This window comes from Callospermophilus lateralis, chromosome 3, assembly GCF_048772815.1.
Source record: "Callospermophilus lateralis isolate mCalLat2 chromosome 3, mCalLat2.hap1, whole genome shotgun sequence".
In the NCBI taxonomy this organism is placed as follows: Eukaryota; Metazoa; Chordata; class Mammalia; order Rodentia; family Sciuridae; genus Callospermophilus; species Callospermophilus lateralis.
The window spans coordinates 74,106,644-74,125,902 of record NC_135307.1 but is presented as its reverse complement, the minus strand read 5'-3'; the positions used below and the strand labels follow the sequence as shown (position 1 = coordinate 74,125,902).

General features: G+C 38.4%; 1 protein-coding gene across 2 annotated transcripts in view; it reads left to right on the top strand.

Annotated features, from left to right (window-relative positions):
- Positions 1 to 19,259, top strand: part of Peli2 (pellino E3 ubiquitin protein ligase family member 2) — a 174,884-nt gene that overhangs the window by 16,296 nt on the left and 139,329 nt on the right. Inside the window, exon 2 of one of the 2 annotated variants that reach the window (XM_076850452.2) lies at positions 17,937 to 17,976. The exons of the other annotated variant lie outside the window; for it this stretch is intronic. Within the exon in view, the coding sequence (XP_076706567.1) occupies positions 17,969 to 17,976 (8 nt within the window). The 5' untranslated portion in view covers positions 17,937 to 17,968. The remainder of the gene's footprint in view (positions 1 to 17,936; positions 17,977 to 19,259) is intronic. 2 annotated transcript variants of the gene reach the window in all.

Here is a 19,259-nt window from a genome sequence, read left to right as displayed (position 1 = left end):
TCACTCAAAAGTCACAGATAAATATTTTTTCCATTATTTTTTCTTGATATTTATCATAGTCGCTTTTGGGTCTGTGTGCTGGCTGGGCTTATTTGTGTGTGCTTTCACTCTGCATCATCTACATTTCAACTTCTATCCTTTGATTCTTAGAGAACTCTATGCTTGCGGTGCATATGTGATGTTTGCTGTTCATCCAGTTTCCAGGTAGTCTTTTTTCATATCCTTACAGACACACTTGCTGTTGGTTGACCCCTTCTCCCCCATAATACTGTGTTGAGTGCCACTTGTTATAGATTTGCAGCAAGACAGCTGGGGTACTCTGAAAGCCAACTTGAGTTTATGTTTTTCCCTTTTTTTCCCCCTTTCTTTTAAAAAAACATCTTAAACATTTTAAAATGTGAAATTATTATATAAAACTTAAAATTTTGTGATTTTATTCTTTGACTCTAAGAAAAATGTTTTTATCAGACAACCTTTCCTTAATTCCCTGTCTTAAATCTTTTAAAAAATGAATCCATAAAAACATATACAAAAAAGGAAAAAAACCTCATTATTATGAGGAACCAGAGATCTGGTCATTAAACTATTTGTTTTTGCTAGAGAGGGTTATGTGTAGCAGGTTATGTATAAGGCATCTTTCCTTCTGATTTTTCTTTTTTTGTCCCCCTTCTCCCCAGTGCAGTCTCCTACCCATCCTCCACTTTGTAGAATTCTCAAATGAATATTCATCTCCTTTCTCCACTCCCACTCCAGTTCTTATAAGCAATACAATATACAATGAAATGTCTAAAATTTAGATTATTCATGGGATTTATAAGAAATAAAAAGAGAATGTGATTTTTTTAAAAAAAATTACATATACATTGGAGAGCAGCATAATAGCATAAATTATTGTGAATTAAGGTCTTCGTTCCTAGTGGTGTCGGCAGCCCTGAAGCTGTATTCTAAGTATAAAACAGACACAGACACAAACCAGCCTCTGTGAGCACGTGCACTGCCTCATGACGTGCCAGCAAGAAGAAGGGAGATGGTCTGCTGCTCAGTGTGTGTACAGATCTTTGGGAGAAAACTGCAGTTCAAATGATTTGTGAACTGTGGTTTTATAAAGTAGCTTAATGAATTTGTTCATTTGGTTTGATTGGATTATAAGAGACTGTCTTACAGTGTGGATCTGGCTGATTATTTTTGCCTTGTAGATTTTCTTTCTGAGATATTATAGGCACATGCTCAATAAAAAATGACCCAGAAATTGCAGGTATTTTCTCAAACTGAGAAATAATGCTCAGGGATGGTTGCCCAGAGACTTGGTGGAATATTGGTGGCCAATGAGTCAATTTATTGCTGATGATCTCTCTAAAGTGAGATTTCTCTAAGAGCTGACATTTTTTGGCTTTTTATTATAAATGTATTAGCTACATATGATGACTATTATTAAATTGGAAACAGCCTTTATTTTTCTGATAGAATATATTTCAAAATCTGAAACACTTATTTTCCTGGACTGAAAATAACTGGAATAAAAAAAAAGACCAAGGCCAAGAGTATAATATGCTGAATATATTGCTCACTATGAATACTGAACAGTCAATAGCCTCAGTGTTACGTAGTAAAGACATCCAGTTAGAAAATGCTGCAGAAGTGGCCTGCTTGTGGACTACTGAGGTTCATGTTAACTGATGATTTAGCAGAAATTTCTGTAGAGGATTATTATAATTTTTTAAGTTGGTGCTTCTCTTTTTCAGATACAACATTTGGAGTCTACTTGAGACTTTCTTTGATACATGGGGCTTATCTCAGTGACCTTTCTGCACATTAGGGATCTTTGAATAACTTTGTAAATTTAAAAAACAGAAAACTGGAACTCAAGAGAATCCTCTGAAGGTCCCTTTCAAACATTTCATTCTACAAATAAAGTTAAAAAGTAAAAGTTGGGGCTGGGGATGTGGCTCAAGCGGTAGCGCGCTCGCCTGGCATGCGTGAGGCCCGGGTTCAATCCTCAGCACCACAAACAGATGTTGTGTCCGCCAAAAACTAAAAAATAAATATTAAAAAAATTCATTCTCTCTCTCTCTCTCTCCCCCTCCCTCCACTCTCTCTTAAAAAAAAAAAAGTAAAAGTTAAATGTTTATTATAAATTTGATCTCTGTAAGGGCAGAATGTGTGGAGGGCATTTCTGTCACCCAAGGGTGTCATTGGTTCACTCATGTTCTTCAGAGTTGAGTTTTTCACTGTCTCTGAGGGGATGTAGTAGAGTGTTGAGTCCACAGTGTCTTTGATCATGCCCTTAGATAGTGTGGCGACAAAACAAACATGTTTGTTTAGTCCTTTTGTGGAGCATACAATTTAGAAGCATCATTGTTAACTTCTAGATTGTATTTTTAACCTTTTGAACTGGCAGTTTCTTGAAATGTGTTGAGCTTTTGAAAATGAAATTAAATCAAGGTTTCAAGTAAGAACTGGGACCAGAAAGCAAAGCTGTAGATTTTGTATGTGATCTACCATTCTCTAGAATTGTTCAGTCAGAGGGATGCCTTTTGTTTAAATAAGAAGAAAAATAATAACTGACTACTTTGGCCTGCTGACCTTGGTAATTATTAGCTCCTCTGATGTAATTTATTAGTGTAATTTATTGAGTGCCAGGGGTTTCAACTGATGTATGAAGCACAGATTTATATGGGACTCCTGCCAGGGTCTCACTCTAAAGTCAAATACGGATCTTTCTTTTCTTTCTCTCTTCCTTCTCTTTCTCTCTTCTTCTTCCTCTTCCTTTCTCTTCTCCGCATTGTAGGTGTGTATGCTGACTGACATCATTTCTTTCTGGTAGACCTTGTTGGTTTGCCTTTTGCATCTTCTAGGAGTCTTACATGGAGAAAACCTTACAATGCAGAATTTGTTTTCCAGCTCCCCCTTTGAAAAACCCCTTCACACTTCTTTGCTTTCTGAATAGAGGTAGAAGTATTTTGCCTGACTGGTGTGTGGTCCCACATGAAAGGTTTGTTTGGGCATTTAGCAAAACAGTGATTTCTTTTTTTTTTAACCTTCCCAGAAGAGACTTATTTTCATTTACTTACACCACAGGAGGTGACAATATCAAGTTTACAAGAAAGAGTAGAAAATAAGTTTATAATACCTTTCAGAAAGTGTTTTATATCAACATAAGAATCCCATGTAATTTGTTTCCTTAGAAGGGAGATACCATTGACTGTGCATAGTAAGAGGATTTTCTCCCATGAAATTTGAGAAATTGCTTTCTTAGTCACTGATACAAGCAACAGAGGAGAAAGAGCTTTTTGGATTTTGTGACATATAATTGCTCTGTGTCTGGATTAAGAAGCGGAGTAGGAAAAGGCAAGCCCAAACTACCTAGAGCTTAGCAGGTCATTGGATCCTGTTTCATTGCTAGGACTCTTCTAGGTCCCTTGTAGGGTGTCCTGGCTCTCGTTCCTTGTTACCTCTAGAATGTTGCTGACCTGAGAGTCTTAGGTTTGATTCTTCTGCTGCAGGTACGGCTTGTGTGTATACAAAGGAACAGTTTAGGAAAGGTGTGTTTGTGCATGCCTTCTCCCACTTTGGGATATTTAGCTGTACAGTTAGTACATGATAAATGATCATTCAACATTCATGTGTGGGGTTCTGACTTTGTCATCCATTTTTTAAAAAGCAAGATTGTGATCCAATTTAAGGCTGTTGGTTTGAATTGAAGATATTAAACTGTTCTGAGTTTGTATAAGTTGCTGATGTGCTGTAGTGAGTAAAAAATAGATGATCTTTGCAGAGGAGTTCAGAAACTGTATGGTTTGGAGCTAGTGTTCCACAGTCTCATGTGTAGAAGGTTGATTTCTAGTCTCCAAAGCTGTAATGTGCAAAGGTGGAGCATTTAGGAAATGACAGGATGAGAGGGCTTTAACCTCAACAGGAGGGATTAATTGATTTGATAGATTAGCAGTTTGGATGGACTACTGATGGTGCGAACTGTAGGCAGGTGGGACGTAGTTGGAGGAAGTTGGTCACTGGGGGGGCATGTCCTTGGGAACTGCATCTTATCCCTGGCCCTTTTGCTTCCTGCCCTATGAGCTGAGCAGCTTTCTTCTGCCATGCCCTTCCTTGTTTCTGCCTTGGAGTCAGCCAGCCATGGACTGAAACCTCTGAAATTGTGAGCCATAATGAATGTTTCCTCCTTTAAGTTGTTTATGTCACATATTTTTGTCACAACAATGAGAGACTAACACAGAAACATTTACATTAATGCTTGGGTCATTCTCACAGAAAAGTTATTTGATTCTGAATATTAGTTCTGAATATTTCCTCTTGAAATGGGACAACAAACACACCTTCTTGGGCTTCCTTCCTTGCTGGATGTCACTTCTTTACCTGTAGAGTTACCTGGGCTCTAGGAGGTGTTTTCTGGGCGTACTTGAGGGCTGCCTTGCTGGAGGCATCCACTGGAGGAGGCTGCTTCATGAGCTCTCAGAGGTCAGAGATGAGAATCAGCCAGGCCATGTGCCCTGCCTCATGCTGACCCCCTCCTGCACCATCTCACGCTGACTCCTGCCTCTGTTATGTGCTCACCAGAGCATTACAATGCTCAGAAAATTGCTTTCTCCAAGAACTGGCTGTTTTTGTGTAAGGTAGTCATTTTTCATGAGGAGGTAAAAGTAACTTCAGGAATATTCTTTGAAAATTGCAGATGTAGTTAGCAAAAATTGCAGTCTCAAAACATAGTATATTTTTACATAGATTTTGACACAGAGCACAATACATTTGGAGTTATGACCTTATTGTGGGATTAGAAAAGACATTTTTTTTTTTTTTTTTTTTTTTTTTTAGGATTTAAGCATTTCCTGGATTCAGAATTTTCTGGCAGCTTTTAATTAAATATAAGTACAGATGTCACTATGGTTCTTTTTGTCTTTCAAAAACTGGAAATTATCATTAATTTTCTATAATGCCTATCTGTAGCAAAACACTAGGGTGGCAGCTGCTGAACAGGGGTGTTACATAATAAGGAATTTGCTCAATTTGAATTTGTCAAGTTCAGACTTTAGAAATTCTGTAAAATGTCCTCTTTGGCACATTTTTTAAAAAATCAAGTTTTACTGTTAAAGATACGTGAAAAATGATAGCATATTAATTTTTTAAAGATTTGATTCACCAAACTAATCTTAGCGTTTATTCCATTTCTCCCTGTAAATGATTTGTGACATCACTGAAAGAGCAGATTGTTTTTAATCTATTGTCGATCAAGTCTGTGCATTCGCTCAATTTCTTTGAAATGTCAATAGTGGGATTGTGGAGACCTTTAGTTCATGTTGAAACAATTCTTTCTCATGTGTTGTTGGTGAGTTTGTTTTCTCAGATGTCTTTTCACAGCCTAGCTTTGCTTCTTCCCTGCTGACATAATTGATGAGCATGTGGGGAGGTGGTGGGAAAGAAGTAGGGTTACATGTGATTCAAGCTGGTCCAGCTGACAGGGACAGGGATATGGAGGGATTTTCAGAATGTGGCAGCACATTTAGAGGGACTACTGGGTAGAGGTGGAATCATTGGATAATCCTTAATTATCTAACCTAGTGCCTTGCCTCTGGGATACCCCAACTGATAGGGTATTATATAGAATGGGGAAGGTGCTGACCAGGACTGGGAGGGAAAGGAAGGAAGGAAAGAAAGACAGACGGGCCAGGGAAGGGGGGGAGAACTGGCAAAGGATGTGACAGGAGGAAGTCTGGGTCTGCTGAACAGAGTGGGTTTTTAAAATACTGGGATTTATTTGTATTTGGTAGTTTCCTGATTTAATTGTCTTAGACTAATTATGAAGCTATGTGAAAACTGACCAGTATGTATTTTGTAGGCAATTGCTTATTTTCTAAGTAGAGTTCACCCTGTGATTTCTTGCTTAGAACCATTGAAGTTCACTTCTTACAGAACCTCACTCCCTGACTCTTCCCTGTTGTTGCTTCTTTTATCATTGTTTACCTTTCCTTTTCTGTCTTCTTTGGGTACATTTTTGTTTTGGTTTATTTTTAAAATCTTTGATTTACTTGAGTCAAGTGTCTGAGTGTTTTTTTTTTTTTTTTTTTTTTTAATGCTGCCTTTAATGCTTGAGCTTGCCACCCCCTATCCCCCGCAGAGTTGCAAAAAAATTTTTTAGAGTTAATTTTCTAAAAATATGATTCTGGTACTCCATGAGACTAGCACAACTGAGAAACAGAAAAGCTAGGGCCAGCCAGAAGTCCTGAAAATAGACCTGTCACAAACCACTCCCATGCTGCAAGGTTCAATTTGGTAAAATCTGGCTCCATTCTTTAAAAAGGGTGGTGCAAACCAACTTCTTTACCAAAAGGAAAAGGTGGGATTTTGATAGTTGAGCCTGGCCCTTGGCAAGGCATTTAATTGCTGCTAAAATTGGCCTTTATCAGAAATGAATAATTGTTGAGAATGGGTCTTTCCTCCTTTATGTATCTGAAAGGAAATGAACATGCAATTCAGTTGATTATGGCTAAATCATGCATTGTGCCTTGAATCTGTTTAATTCAAAACTGAGTGCCTTAGTTGAGTGTTCTTGAGTCTGAAAGATCTGTACTTTTACAGAACTGATGCATCCCTCTCATTACTATTGTTAGGACTTGTAAAGAACATTTAAATAACAATCTACTTTCTCCAAAACAAATTCCTACCCATTTGTAGTTATTCATTTAAAATGAGTTAAACAGTATCAATGTTTGCTTTAAATGAAACTCATTTGAACATATTTGTTAATTGCAAATTAGTTTTTCATAAGTAGACCAGTAGTAACCACAGCTATAATATATCCTTAAGTTTGTTTTTTTTTTTTTTTGCCTTTATAGTGATATCTAAAAAAAAAAAATACTAACTTTAAGCAAACCTTTGAAAATGACTCCTTGGAAAGAAGTTTCTTTTGAAAGTTTCTTAGTAAAGACTATTAGATTAAGGAGTTCTGTGCAGATGCAGCACAGCCAATAGAATCACTAACTACCCACGAGGGTAGTTACAGGGTAGTTTACAATGAAGATGTTTAACATTCTCCAGACATTAATCTGTCTGTAGTGTGTATTGTTGAGAGTGCAGTTAGCCTCTGTTTATGAATAGCAGTAGGAAAAGACAACGTTGAAGACTTAAATTTATTTATTTAGAATACAATTTATTTGTTTTATTAAAAATTTTCCTATATGGAGATGCAGGATGGCCTTAGAATTTTGCTCTTTGGCTCATTAAACTTATTTTTAGTTTTTAACTTTATGTTGAGGACCTGATAGTGTTTTCATTTTGAAATTCTGATTTAACCACAAGAAGGGAAAAATTGATGATGTAAGAGCTAGCCCTGATGAAATCAGTTGAACAGGTAGAGATTGACTTGGTATCACAGGAGCTTTCTAGCACATTCAGAGGCCCAAGAGGGATGGCTGAGTGTTTTAGTCAGCTTTTTCATCACTGTGACCAAAAGACTTGACAAGAACAACATAGAGGAGGAAAAATTTATTTAGGGTTCCCAGTTTCAGAGGTCTCAAACATGGTTGGTAGAGTCCATAGCTCTGGGCTCTGAAGATGAATATGAAAAGAAGAGCATGGAAGAAGAAAGTAAGCTCTGGACATAACAATCAGAAAGCAGAGAGAGAGAGAGAAAGAGCTCTACTCACGAGGGACAAAATATAAACTTGAAAGGCATGCCTCCAGTGACCTATCTCCTTCAATTACTGGAGACCTGCCTATATTTACAACCCAGTTAATCCATATCAATGGATTAATCCATTGATTAGGACCCACTTCATTAATATAATCATTTCATCTCTGAAAATTCTTACATTATCTCACACATGAGCTTTTGGGGGACACCCCATATCTAAGCCATAACACCAAAAGAATGGGGCAGATGTGTTGAGCTGGCAGCTTTGCTGGCCAGAGCATGTGGATGCTGACAATGCAGCTGAGCATTGATTTCTAGCCTCTGTTCCTTGAAACTTTATTATTTAGTTATCCTCTTAACCAAGGAGAACTTGAATGCAGTAATGTACAACTGGAGTTTGGGCTGGTTGGTTTGGAACTTCAAAGGCTGTTGGCAAGGCTTGGGCCAGCAAGTGGGCAGTCACATAGTTCTGAGCTGTTTCCGAGTAAGTCTGAGCTTCCCATGGGTGAGATGAAAGTATAACTTGTTTTAATTGACTTATGACAGAGGAATCATTTGATTTACAATGAAGATGTTTAACATTCTCCAGAGATTAATCTGTCTGTAGTGTGTATTGTTGGGGAAAATTAAGTGGAGGAAGAAATGTTGTGAGACCAGTGTCTTTTGTGGTGCCAATGTGCCCCTGTTGGCTGCCTCAGAAACAATCAGAGGACTGGCAAAGGCTCATGAATGGCAGATAAGCAAACCAGCATCTGCTCCTCTGTGTCTGCTGTCATCTTTCTAAGGCAGAATTTGCCCCATAGTTTTTGGGAGCTGATTTGTGTCATGGACCATATTCCTGTATTTGAAGTATTTCATTACAAGGAAAATGCTTTGTAGTGTTGTACAAAGGCATTGGCAAAGCTTAAACAACTGCAGTGTGTGTTGCGTCGAGTCATGCAGTACAATGTCAGCATAGTTCTGATTGTTTCCAGTTCTAGAGGGTTCTTTCATGAGTGCTGATCTCTTAATTTACTGTGGCTTGAACCTGCCCATCCTTCCGTAGTGGCCTTTACTGTGGATTCATGAGCAGAGCTTCAGATATTATGCTAGTCTCTATTTTGCCCCAAATTTTTTTGCTTACTCTTTAAAGTTTAATTGAACTCAACTTTTCATCAGATAATTAGGCAACAGATATATCACTCATTTATAAATCTGTGGGCCTTTCTGCATTCTGAATGATATTATTTCTAATAGGGTCTTGGTCCACTGCACAATCTGAGGGCAGCTTTCAAGAAGAAGCTTCCACCTATCATTGTACTCTCACTTGCTAGTAATTGTCTTGGGATATCTCACAGTTGATAAATTTTCAGAATTAGGAGTTTAAGGCTTCAAAGTGATAATTTTCTCAACTAACTCTGACCTTCTTAGCTAAGAGGTATTGGACTTTAGAAACTTCCAGAGTGTATTTCATATAAAGTCATTTATTTCCAAATATGAAAATGAAATCATTTTCTGTTTTATCAGGCTCTTGAATACTATTATTAGAGAAAAAGGGCTATAATAGAAAATCTCAAAGTTACTAGAAATCTATAGTTATAGCAATGGCAAATTGAGAGATCTCCATTTTTTTTTATACAAATAATTATCTTTCCTTAAATAAGCTTTAACTTGTTCATTGTTGAAGATGTGCGAAATACAAAATTATATGAAGAGACAGACCATAGTCAACCAGAACCCAGCTCTTGGAGGAGGCAACTACTATACTGGAAGTGTTCTTCTGGCCAGAATGGGTTTCTTCCTGCTCCCCTGCCTTGCTGTACTACAGGGCAGCTTGGAGACCCTTTCAGAAAGTTGAATCAGATCTGGTCATTTGCCTGCTTAGCTAGTCTGGACTCCTAAGACCCTGGTGATCTGACATGTATTGTGTGTTCTCTTGCTGGCCTTTCAGTCTATCACAGCATACTGTGTCCTTAATAGACCATATCTTAGTTTGTGAGTTTTTTTTTTTTTTTTTTTTTTTGCTTACTTTTTGTCTTTCTTTCTCATTGAAATGTGAGCTCCACAAATTTGGGGAGCATGTCCCAGTATTATCTTTGGCAAATATCTGTAATATTGTAGGGGCTTAGTCGGAGTTTATTAAACAATGAATGAATAAATGACTCCTTCAAGCCCTTCTCTTTGTAGACACATGTTCACATAATTACATATACATTTGTCCTTACAAAATTCTCAATTTTTTACTATAGTCATATTAACTTGGCATATTACAACTGACCATCCCACCTATTATTATGCAAAATGTGGTTACAGAATTATTAATATTTATGGATATGATTGTAAAATTTTATAAAATTTTAAAGAATTGTAAAGGTTACAAACTTGTTAGAATCTTAGTTGTCTTCCCTATTTATGATTGTTTACTGTTTCTTTTCCTCTCTGGGCTCCTATCCCTTTTTTCATGTATCCCCAGCACTTAACTAAGTGCCTGCAGTGGCTACCTGTTGAGAGAACAAATTGAAGAAGGCTATCTGTTCTAATATTTCCTTAGTACCAACTTTCTCCTTTGCTAATGTTTCCATTAAGAGAGAAGAATGAAGTGGAAGAACCAATGTATAAAGAGGTTAGAAAGAGACCAAAATGTGAATTTAGGTTAAATCCTGGATCTCAGGTAAATGTTTTATAAATGTTCTCTTCACTTTGGGTTAGTATTGAAAGAGTTCACTGCTTGTTTATCCTCCCTTGCTCACCCCTTCCCACCATCCCTTCTTCAAGTTCTGCTTGGTTAGTGTTTATGCCTAACTCCCAGAGTTTTAAAGCTTCAAAGTAGGTTAGTTGAGGCCAGTATTAGGTAGTAGCATTTCACATTTTTGTTGTTTTGGAATAGGAACATAATGCAGGCTCATTTATTCAACCATGTTTTATGAGGGCTTTTCTTACACCATGCATTTGGGCTATAGAGAGGAAAAGATACAGCCTCTGCTATTGAGGGTACTATATTGTAGTATACTGCCTCTCTAATTTGAATAATAAGTGGCTCTGTTTCAAAGGGGGAAAAAGTATCTGAAATCCCTAGTATTGACATAGATTACTTTTGTTATAATGTTACTTAGATATGCAGAAAACTAGTAACTAGAAATAAACACCTTATGCTTATATTTCTTTTATAACTATAAACAAAAGCCACTGCATAATGAAATCTAAAACTGTAGTCATTGAAATCCAAATTTACCAAATTAATTTAATGTGACAGATGATGTTGTTTTGCTAAAATAAAAACACCGTTTGCAATACAGAATGCTGTGCTGACTGTGCAGGCAGGGTTTTTAAGTTTGGCGTCCTCTGCTGCCACAGGCTGCCACAGGTTTCCCACGTCTATCTTGGAACTGCTGAAGTATTGGTTCTTGGAGAATGTACTATGGTTTCATGTGGCCTCCTGTAACCCCAAATGCATCATATGTCCAGTAGGTCTACTTCTATTGTTTTCTTGTTAGTGTTGGACACTGAAAGTGGTAAGTTTGCCTTTCCTCTATTCAAAATGCATTACAAACTGGGATGTTGAAAAGAAAATTAAAAATGCTTCTTGACATATTGTGGGCCCCTAGGAACATGTCCATGAATCTGTCTTGGAGAAATATTGGTTCAGTAAAGAGAGGGAGAGGGACACATAGGATACCACATTATGTGCTCATTGCTGTATCAGAGTGTACAGGTGCCATGTGGTGGTAGGAGAAGGTGTTAGATTTTATGTTGAAACCCTGAGGCAAGAGAGTTTATGTGGTTGACAGGCAGGGGAGGGCATTTTACGCAGAACTATTGGTCTGTGCAAGTTATGGGCGCAGAGGCTTGGATATTCAATTCAGTACTGTTTGAGTATCCTACAAAAGGAGAACTTTTGAAGTTGAAGAGAGCATTCTCACACAATCTGCATATAACGTTCTTAGATTTACATGCTGACAGATGGATTTTGCTTCTGTTAGAACATTATAAGATTGAAGTCTTTATTTTTTGAGGTATGATTTATATGTCACACAGTTTATCCAGTGTACAGTTTAGTGGCTTCGTAAATTTACATATCATTTATAAATTCACCACAGCGAGGTACAGAATACTTTCAGGTTCCTCAGTGCTTCTTCCTCCCAGTTTATAGTTAACTCCCATTCCTAGCCCATCTCTAGGCAACCACTGATGTGTTTCTTTAGTTTTGCCTTTTTTTTTTTTTAGCAATTTCATATAAGTAGGATCATATAGTAGGTAACCTTTTGTGTCAGGCTACTTTCATTTAACATAATGCTTTCAGTGTTCAGCCATGTCATAGCCTATATCTTTGTTCCTTTTTATGACCAAATTATATTCCATTACATGGATATATTGCATTTGATGTGTTGACCAATTGATGGACCCTGGAGTATTTCTAGTTTTTAGCTGTTATGAAATAATTCTTTTATGGACTTTACTTGTGAGTCTTTGTGTGGCTATGTTTCAGATTTTCTTTGGTAGGTACTCAATAGTAGAATTGCTGGGTCTTTTGAGTGTCTGCTAAACTTTTTAAGAAACTGACAAATGGTTTTCCAAAAAAGCTCTTGCATCTTGCTGAGTATATAGTCTTATTGGCAGCAAGCCATAATGTTGTCATTTGCAGTTAGGATGAACAGCCACATGTGTATTTGGGGTAGAGGAAAGAAGATGGGAAAGTTACTGTGGTAGGTTGGGTTCATTCTTTGTTTTCTACTTGGTATTTTTAATTTCTATACCGGTACCAAAAAGCATGGAATGGTGTTCTGAGGATATTACTTTCTTAGTTCTGAAGTTTAATGTTAATAATAATTCCTTTTATCTTTATGAGCTCTGGTTTTATGGGAACTATTAGTCACTGAATTCTGGAAAAATTCTTCTGTAGTGATCCCCAACTGGGTTAAAACAAGACACCCCCCCCCCAATAACTGTCTTGTGATGGAATTTTCTGGCCCTAGCTTTTAGAAAGTTAGAGGAAAGCCATGAAGAGTGAAAGAGAAATAGCAAGTATTTTGAAATATGTGGTTTGGGTGTGTGTCAAAAAGGGAAACTAGGTTACTGTTACATTATTACCCATGTGGTATTTTGACCACAACATTATTGGTGTGACAAATGATCTTGGAATCAGATTTAGGACAAGTCTGAATGTTCTGTGTAAGTGGCTTAGGAATGGACAGGTTTAGGATGGTGTTGTGGTATTGTTTGATGGAAGTACAGACTACTTCATACCTTTGGTCACATGTGAAGTTCAGCACCAAGATTGTTATTTCTCCCCTGTAAATCTGCCTCCTTCTTCTCAGTTCTCTCCAGGCAATTGGAATGATTCTCTGTGCCAGCCAGAAACTGGAGGTCAGCTTGGATCCTTCTCTCACCTTTCACAGCATGTGTGTGCATCATTGAGTTTTTAAAATTTTCTTTCTTGCAGTCTGACTTCTCCTTTCTATCCTGGTTGTGGCTGTAAGTCTCCTAATTCCTTTTCATCTTTTCTCTATTCCAGTGTATCCTTCACTGTGCTGCTGGAGAGGTCTATCTATCAACAACGAAAAACAATTTATATGACCTTGTTAGGATTTATGGAAAAGTGTGTGTGTATGGGGGGGGGGTGTTTTCTCTGGGATAAAGTGTAAACATTCCATGGTGTAAAAGGGCTTCATGGTGATGGCATGCTGTCCTCATCCTCCTGCATCCGCAGTACAGTCTGCAGCCTCATGAAATGCTTGGAGCTCCTTAGTTGTTCTCTGCTTTCTCATTTTCGGGTATTTGGGAATCCTGCTCTGGTTGTCTGGGATACCTGCTCTTCCCCCACCTTTGTCTGCGGTGAGCATGTAAGTTCATGCTTCCAAGACAGTGTACCTCACCTACCTGAAATCTTCTCAGACTTCACCTGGGTTCTTTTTCTTCCTGGGTTCCCATGGTACTTTCCCAAACTTTTCTACTCAATTTTATCCCTGAGTAATGCCTTTGCTCTGTTTCCCTGCTGGACATACACTCTTTGGTTGCAGGTACTTCTTCTATATAAAAGAAGTGCGACCCTGGCATCTAGTGCAATGCTTGCCACCAAGTGTGCATTTAATAGGGACATGCAGATGAAGTGGGAAGAGGAGACAGAGCTAAAGGGAGGTGGGAGCTGCAGATACTTGTGAAAAATGAGAAGCAATCTGTGAACATCAGAGGAAGTGTGTGGGGTCATTGACTTCCAGGAGATGGAGACCCAAGCCATACACTGATTGAGAGAGCTTCATAAGAGATACCACTTTCTTAGATGACTTGTTTCAGCAACCAGAAGAACTCATGCCTAGAAAACAGACTGATACTTTACCAAAATCCTTTATACCAGGGTTTAAGCCTTAGTATATATGGATCCTTCTGTGAAAGCAGAGCAAACACTTGAAGCAGACTTGTAATAAAATTGAAACAAGAGTTGTAAATTTAGATGCCTAAGTGTGTGTGAACCTACTAGATGAGATTTAAAGCACATATCTGTGCTCATTGAAAAGTGAGCGCTTTGCAGCAGTGTGCTTTTCCTCCTCAACTTTTCATAGTTCTGCTGTGTGTATTCTGGCTAGGTAATCTGCATACTGCAGTTCACTCTGTCCTTTTTTTTATTTCTACAACTTGCCAAGTGTAATCATGCGTGGAATTATGCTTTATAAAGCAAGAATGCCTGCCTGAGGAAGCAGGGGAGTCCAAGAAGAAACATTGTTGGGGAAGAGTTTAGTGATATTTTCTCCATTTTAGTCACATAGTTCAGTTTCCTTGGAGATTGGAGCCCACCTTGTACTTTAGGGTTTTTCTGAACCACATTGCAGCAGTGATGGCTTTTTATCATTCTCCATGGCCTTCAGGACTCATGTCACCTCTATTTGTTTCTGGATTATTTTCATTCTGCAGCAACTATGAATAAGATGTTGAGATCTCTACTTGAAATATTGTATACTTTGTATTTTTGTTCTTGTCTAAGAGCTCAAGTCTTTCATGGAATAATGCAAATATTTTGTGTTTTACTCTTGATATTTTAAAAAGACATTTAACATCTTCCCTTCCATGATTGGAACATGCATTTTTCCTGCCTCCTTCCTTTTTTGGTGCTGGTGAGAGTCTCAACAGGTCCTGCTTTCCTATGATTTTTTTTATGCTGGCCTCAGCTGCATTGTGACAAGATTGATGACTTTTCTAGAACTCTGTGGCATCGCCAATATTGTCATTAAGAGGAAATTTGAATAGCATGATCCTCCCTGATTGCACTTGCTGCCTTCCTTCTTAAGGCAGAGGTGATAATAATTGAAGAAAAGTGTTTTGATAGCTTCAAAAGCAGAATATTTTCAGGAAGAAATATTGTAGGGATTAAGTCCCTGGCAAAAAGCACAGTGTAACTTTAAAGTGTGGCTGGTGGTTAACATTAAGATCTACTGTTAACTGCCAGCAAACCAACATGAAGGAAACCATTTCCCCACATATAAGCCAAAATAAAGAAATTCATTGAAACAGATTTTGAGAATGAAGATGTATTTCACAGAATGCCCTGTGTGTTGATTGATCCAATGTAATCTCATTATTGATTCCATTATCTGTTACCATTATGATTATTACTGTCATTATTTTATCATTTTTAAATGCTTTCAGTAGTCCCTTTAAGATAAGCAATTTTTTTAGATTAGCCTACTTTCTAACAGTAGAATATTTATGAGTGAATTTTAAGAGTAACAATGTTTAAATATCTGATTACACATATTTGGAGGTTTTATAGCACTTGGAAAATACCTTACAACCTTTTATTTTTAAAATAAATATTTGAAGGATCAGCTTATTTTAAAATAGCAAACTCATTTTTGATTATTAAAAAGACTTGATACAAACACCAGGAAAATTACAACAAAGAAAGCAAATTGAATTTAACCCAAGGAAGACCCTTTCCACAGACTTGGGCCCCGTCATGAACTGGCCTTCCCTGTGACTGTGTTCCAGTAGGGATGGCTGGTCCATCCTCTGCCTCAGAGCTAGCAGAGTGGATACATGGTAGCACTGGAGTGGCTGGACCATGTGCCCCACAGTTCCTTCAACCCTGGATCCTGAGAAACCTGATAACCTGATATCGGTTTATAGATAAGGTTGAATTCTATTCAGATTGAATGATTTTGCCTTTCAAATATAAGAACTTAAGGAAATGAGAGGTTCAATCACCTCTGGTGATTTTGTAGCTATTGTTATGGTTTAGATATGGTGTCCCCCATGTTTGAAGCTGGAATTTAGAAAGAAAAAGTTAAAAATGAGATTTCAGGTTAAGTCGGCACTGCCTTCCAGTATTCTGGCAATGTTATCTGCTCCCCCCCCCCCCCCCCCCCCCCGCAGTACCCTGTGTAGCCTCTTTGAAGCATCTTTGGTAGTTGTAGGAGCAACTGTAGGAGTTCAAAGCCTCATAGCCTTTGCCTGTGCAGTTCCTTCAGTTTCTACTTCCCTGCCACCTGGTGATTATTTTTTTTACTTGCATCCAGCACGTTGCACAAGGGTCATCTCCTCTTTTGACCCTTGTTTATCTTTTCTGCATGCTTACTGGTTGTCCTTAATGGCCCCAGGTGCTCTGACCTTGGTGCTCCTTTAGTATTGTACATAGAGCTATTTGAGAAAATCACTCTGTATTTTAAGTGTTGTACATTTCTCAAGGGGCTGAACTTCCTGAATAGGTTTCATGACCTTGTTGGTACCTCAGCCATTCATACATACCTGTTCAGCTACGACTTGAAGTATGAGTGTTTGGTTTCTATTCCAGCTCTGTCACTTCTTACCTATATGATGGTGAACACATCATCTAACCTGTGCCTCAGTTTCTCATCTGTTGGATGAGGATATTAACAGGTTTGTTATGAAGACTACTGCTAAGTTGAAAATCCAATTTTATTAAGAAGCAAATTATTAGTAGAGTTAAAGAAGGGAAAGAAAGTTTGGAGCCAAACAAAATGAGATTAAGTGTCTTTTAATAGATATGCCCCAAAGTTACTGAAAATGTATTAGGGTTCTGTAAAGGAACAGAACCAATAGAATATACATACACATTATAACTGTTTTAGTCAGCTTTTTCACTGCTGCAACTAAAAGACCTGACCAGCACAATTTTAGAGGAGGAAAGTTTATTTGAGGGATCATGGGTTTAGAGGTCTTAGTCCATAGAAAGTCAGCTCCATTCCTCCAGGCTCCAGGTGAAGCAGAATGTCATGGCAGAAGAGTGTGACATGATGGAAGGAAGCAGCTCACATGATGATCAGAAAGCATAGAGAGAGACTCCATTCTCCAGTTAACAAAATAAATAGTCCATAGCCAGGCCCCCAGTGCTCTACCTCCTCCATCCACACCCCACCTGCCTCCAGTCACCATCCAGGTAATCCCATCAAGGATCAATTCACTGATGAGGTTAAGGCTATCACTCATTCATTTCTCATCCAAACCTTCTCGTATTGTCTCACACATGAACTTTTGGGGGACTCTAAACCATAACAATAGCTGCAAGAGGGGATTTATTATGTGGCTCATACAATCAGAGAGTGGATGGTTCCACTGTGGCTGTCTGTAGGCTGGAGAGCCAGGAAAACTAGTAGCTGTTCAGTCCAGGAAACTGGAGCCTCAGGACAAAAGGGACCAATGGTGGAGTCCCAGTCCAAGGCTGAGTTCTTGAAAGCCCCCTGGAGAGCTGCTCCTGGGAGTCCATGTAGGCTGAGGAGGCTGGAGTGGATGTTTCTTCAGCGTGTCATCTGGACCCCCCAGCGTGCTGGTTGATGCCTCCCACATTTAGGGTGGATTTTAATCCTTTAGTTTGCTGTCCCGAATGCCAGTTGTCTCAGGAAATATGCTCACAGACACACCCAGAAGGGTTCTTTACTGTATTTCATAGCAATCTCTCAATCCAGTCAAGTTAACAAATCAAGATGGACCCTCACAAGTAATATAGGTGTTTCCTCTGTATGAATTAGTCCAAAGTTTAGCAGTCCACGGCTGCTGGCATCTAGAGGATCATTCAGATATTCTGCTTCCTTTAGTATTGTTACTTTCAGGAATTTGGTCTCACATGGTAGAAGCTGTCAGGTCGCCAGTCTGTTCCAGCCTGCAGGGCAAAGAAAAACCAGAGGAAGTGGTTTCAACCTTAAAGAGAAGAACCAGAAATTTGAAGTGTCACTTATGGTCACATTATCCCACATAGTCACATAACCACACCTAATAGCAAGGGAAATGAAGGGCATTTCTTTCAGATGGGCTGGTTAAACCTGGGACTTGGGAAAATTTCTTAACCTCTATGCCTGTTTTCTTTTAGAACTGGGAGCCAGTAGGAGTACCTGCCTCATAATGTTATGGTAAGGATTACATTGTTAATACACATGAAGCATTCAAGACAGGGCCTGAAACAAGGAAGCATTAGATAATCATTAGTGATTTTGATTATTGTTTTACTTAAAGGAACAAGGGAGAATGAGCATTAGGGGACAATGAACAGTCTATCCATGGGAGAAAAACTGGAGGCTGGTGGCCACAGGCTTATATTTACTGTTGGTCCCAAGAACTTTTTGTTTCCTCCTAAGTCTGCCTTGCTGTTAGGTCTTATGTAGGCCTCCCTTGGGTCCATAAGAAAAAGGTTTATCTGTCGTTTATGGTTTTGACCTCTCAATTTTCATTTCTATTTCTTCTCTCATTGTAGCTTGCCATGTATACTAAGGAAGTAAATGAAAAGAAACTTGCTATTTGTAACTATATTAATTTATAATTATAATTTTAATTCTTCCTTATATGTGTAAAAAGATGGCTATAAAGTTAAGTTTTATATATTGAAACCTTTTTTTTTTTTTTTTTTTTTTGTAATGGGGATTAAGCCCAGCGTATTTTTACTGCTGAGCCATCCCCAACCCTTTTCATTTTATTTTATTTAATTTTGAGACAGAGTCTCACTAGGGCCTAGCTAAGTTGCTCAGGCTGGCCTTGAACTTGTGCTCCTCATGCCTTAGTCTCCTGAGTCACTGGGATTACAGGCATGTGCCACCCTGCCCAGCTTTGAAACCCGCTTCAAATTGCTATCAATGACAGAATGTGTATTAGTAGGCAGTATGCAGTATAGTTGTTTCTAACTGCTGCTCTCTCTTTAAAGCAACATCCCATGCCTTTGTAGTAACATGGTGGACTTCATAGTATATATACACACCTTCCTGACAGTCCCTAACTTCACTGTTGAGAGCACTGTTCTAGGAATGCACCATGGTAGTAGGATAGTAAGGCAGGTGAATTTGGTGTCTTCTACTTGGTGGTTGGTAGAGTATATTAGCATTTGTGTATGTTTTTAAAAAGCTGTGAAAAAGATGATAGAAGAAAAGTCTGTTGAATTTTGTTTAGATCATTCCACACGCTCATTTGAAAATGAACATGTTTTGGCTTGCTGATTTGTTTTTGAGGTGCACCAATGGGACCCTTCTAGGAAGCATGCTTTTTCTGTGTGCTGGTTTTGGCAGTGTGAGCAGTCCTGATCCATCTTAAGATGTTGTTCATACCACACTACTTACTCTGAGTTGCCTGCACTTTCTGCCCTTGTCGTTAGAGTTCTAGTAAATAGAAAGCCCATACCCTGTTCATCTAGAGAGGGCATCAGGAA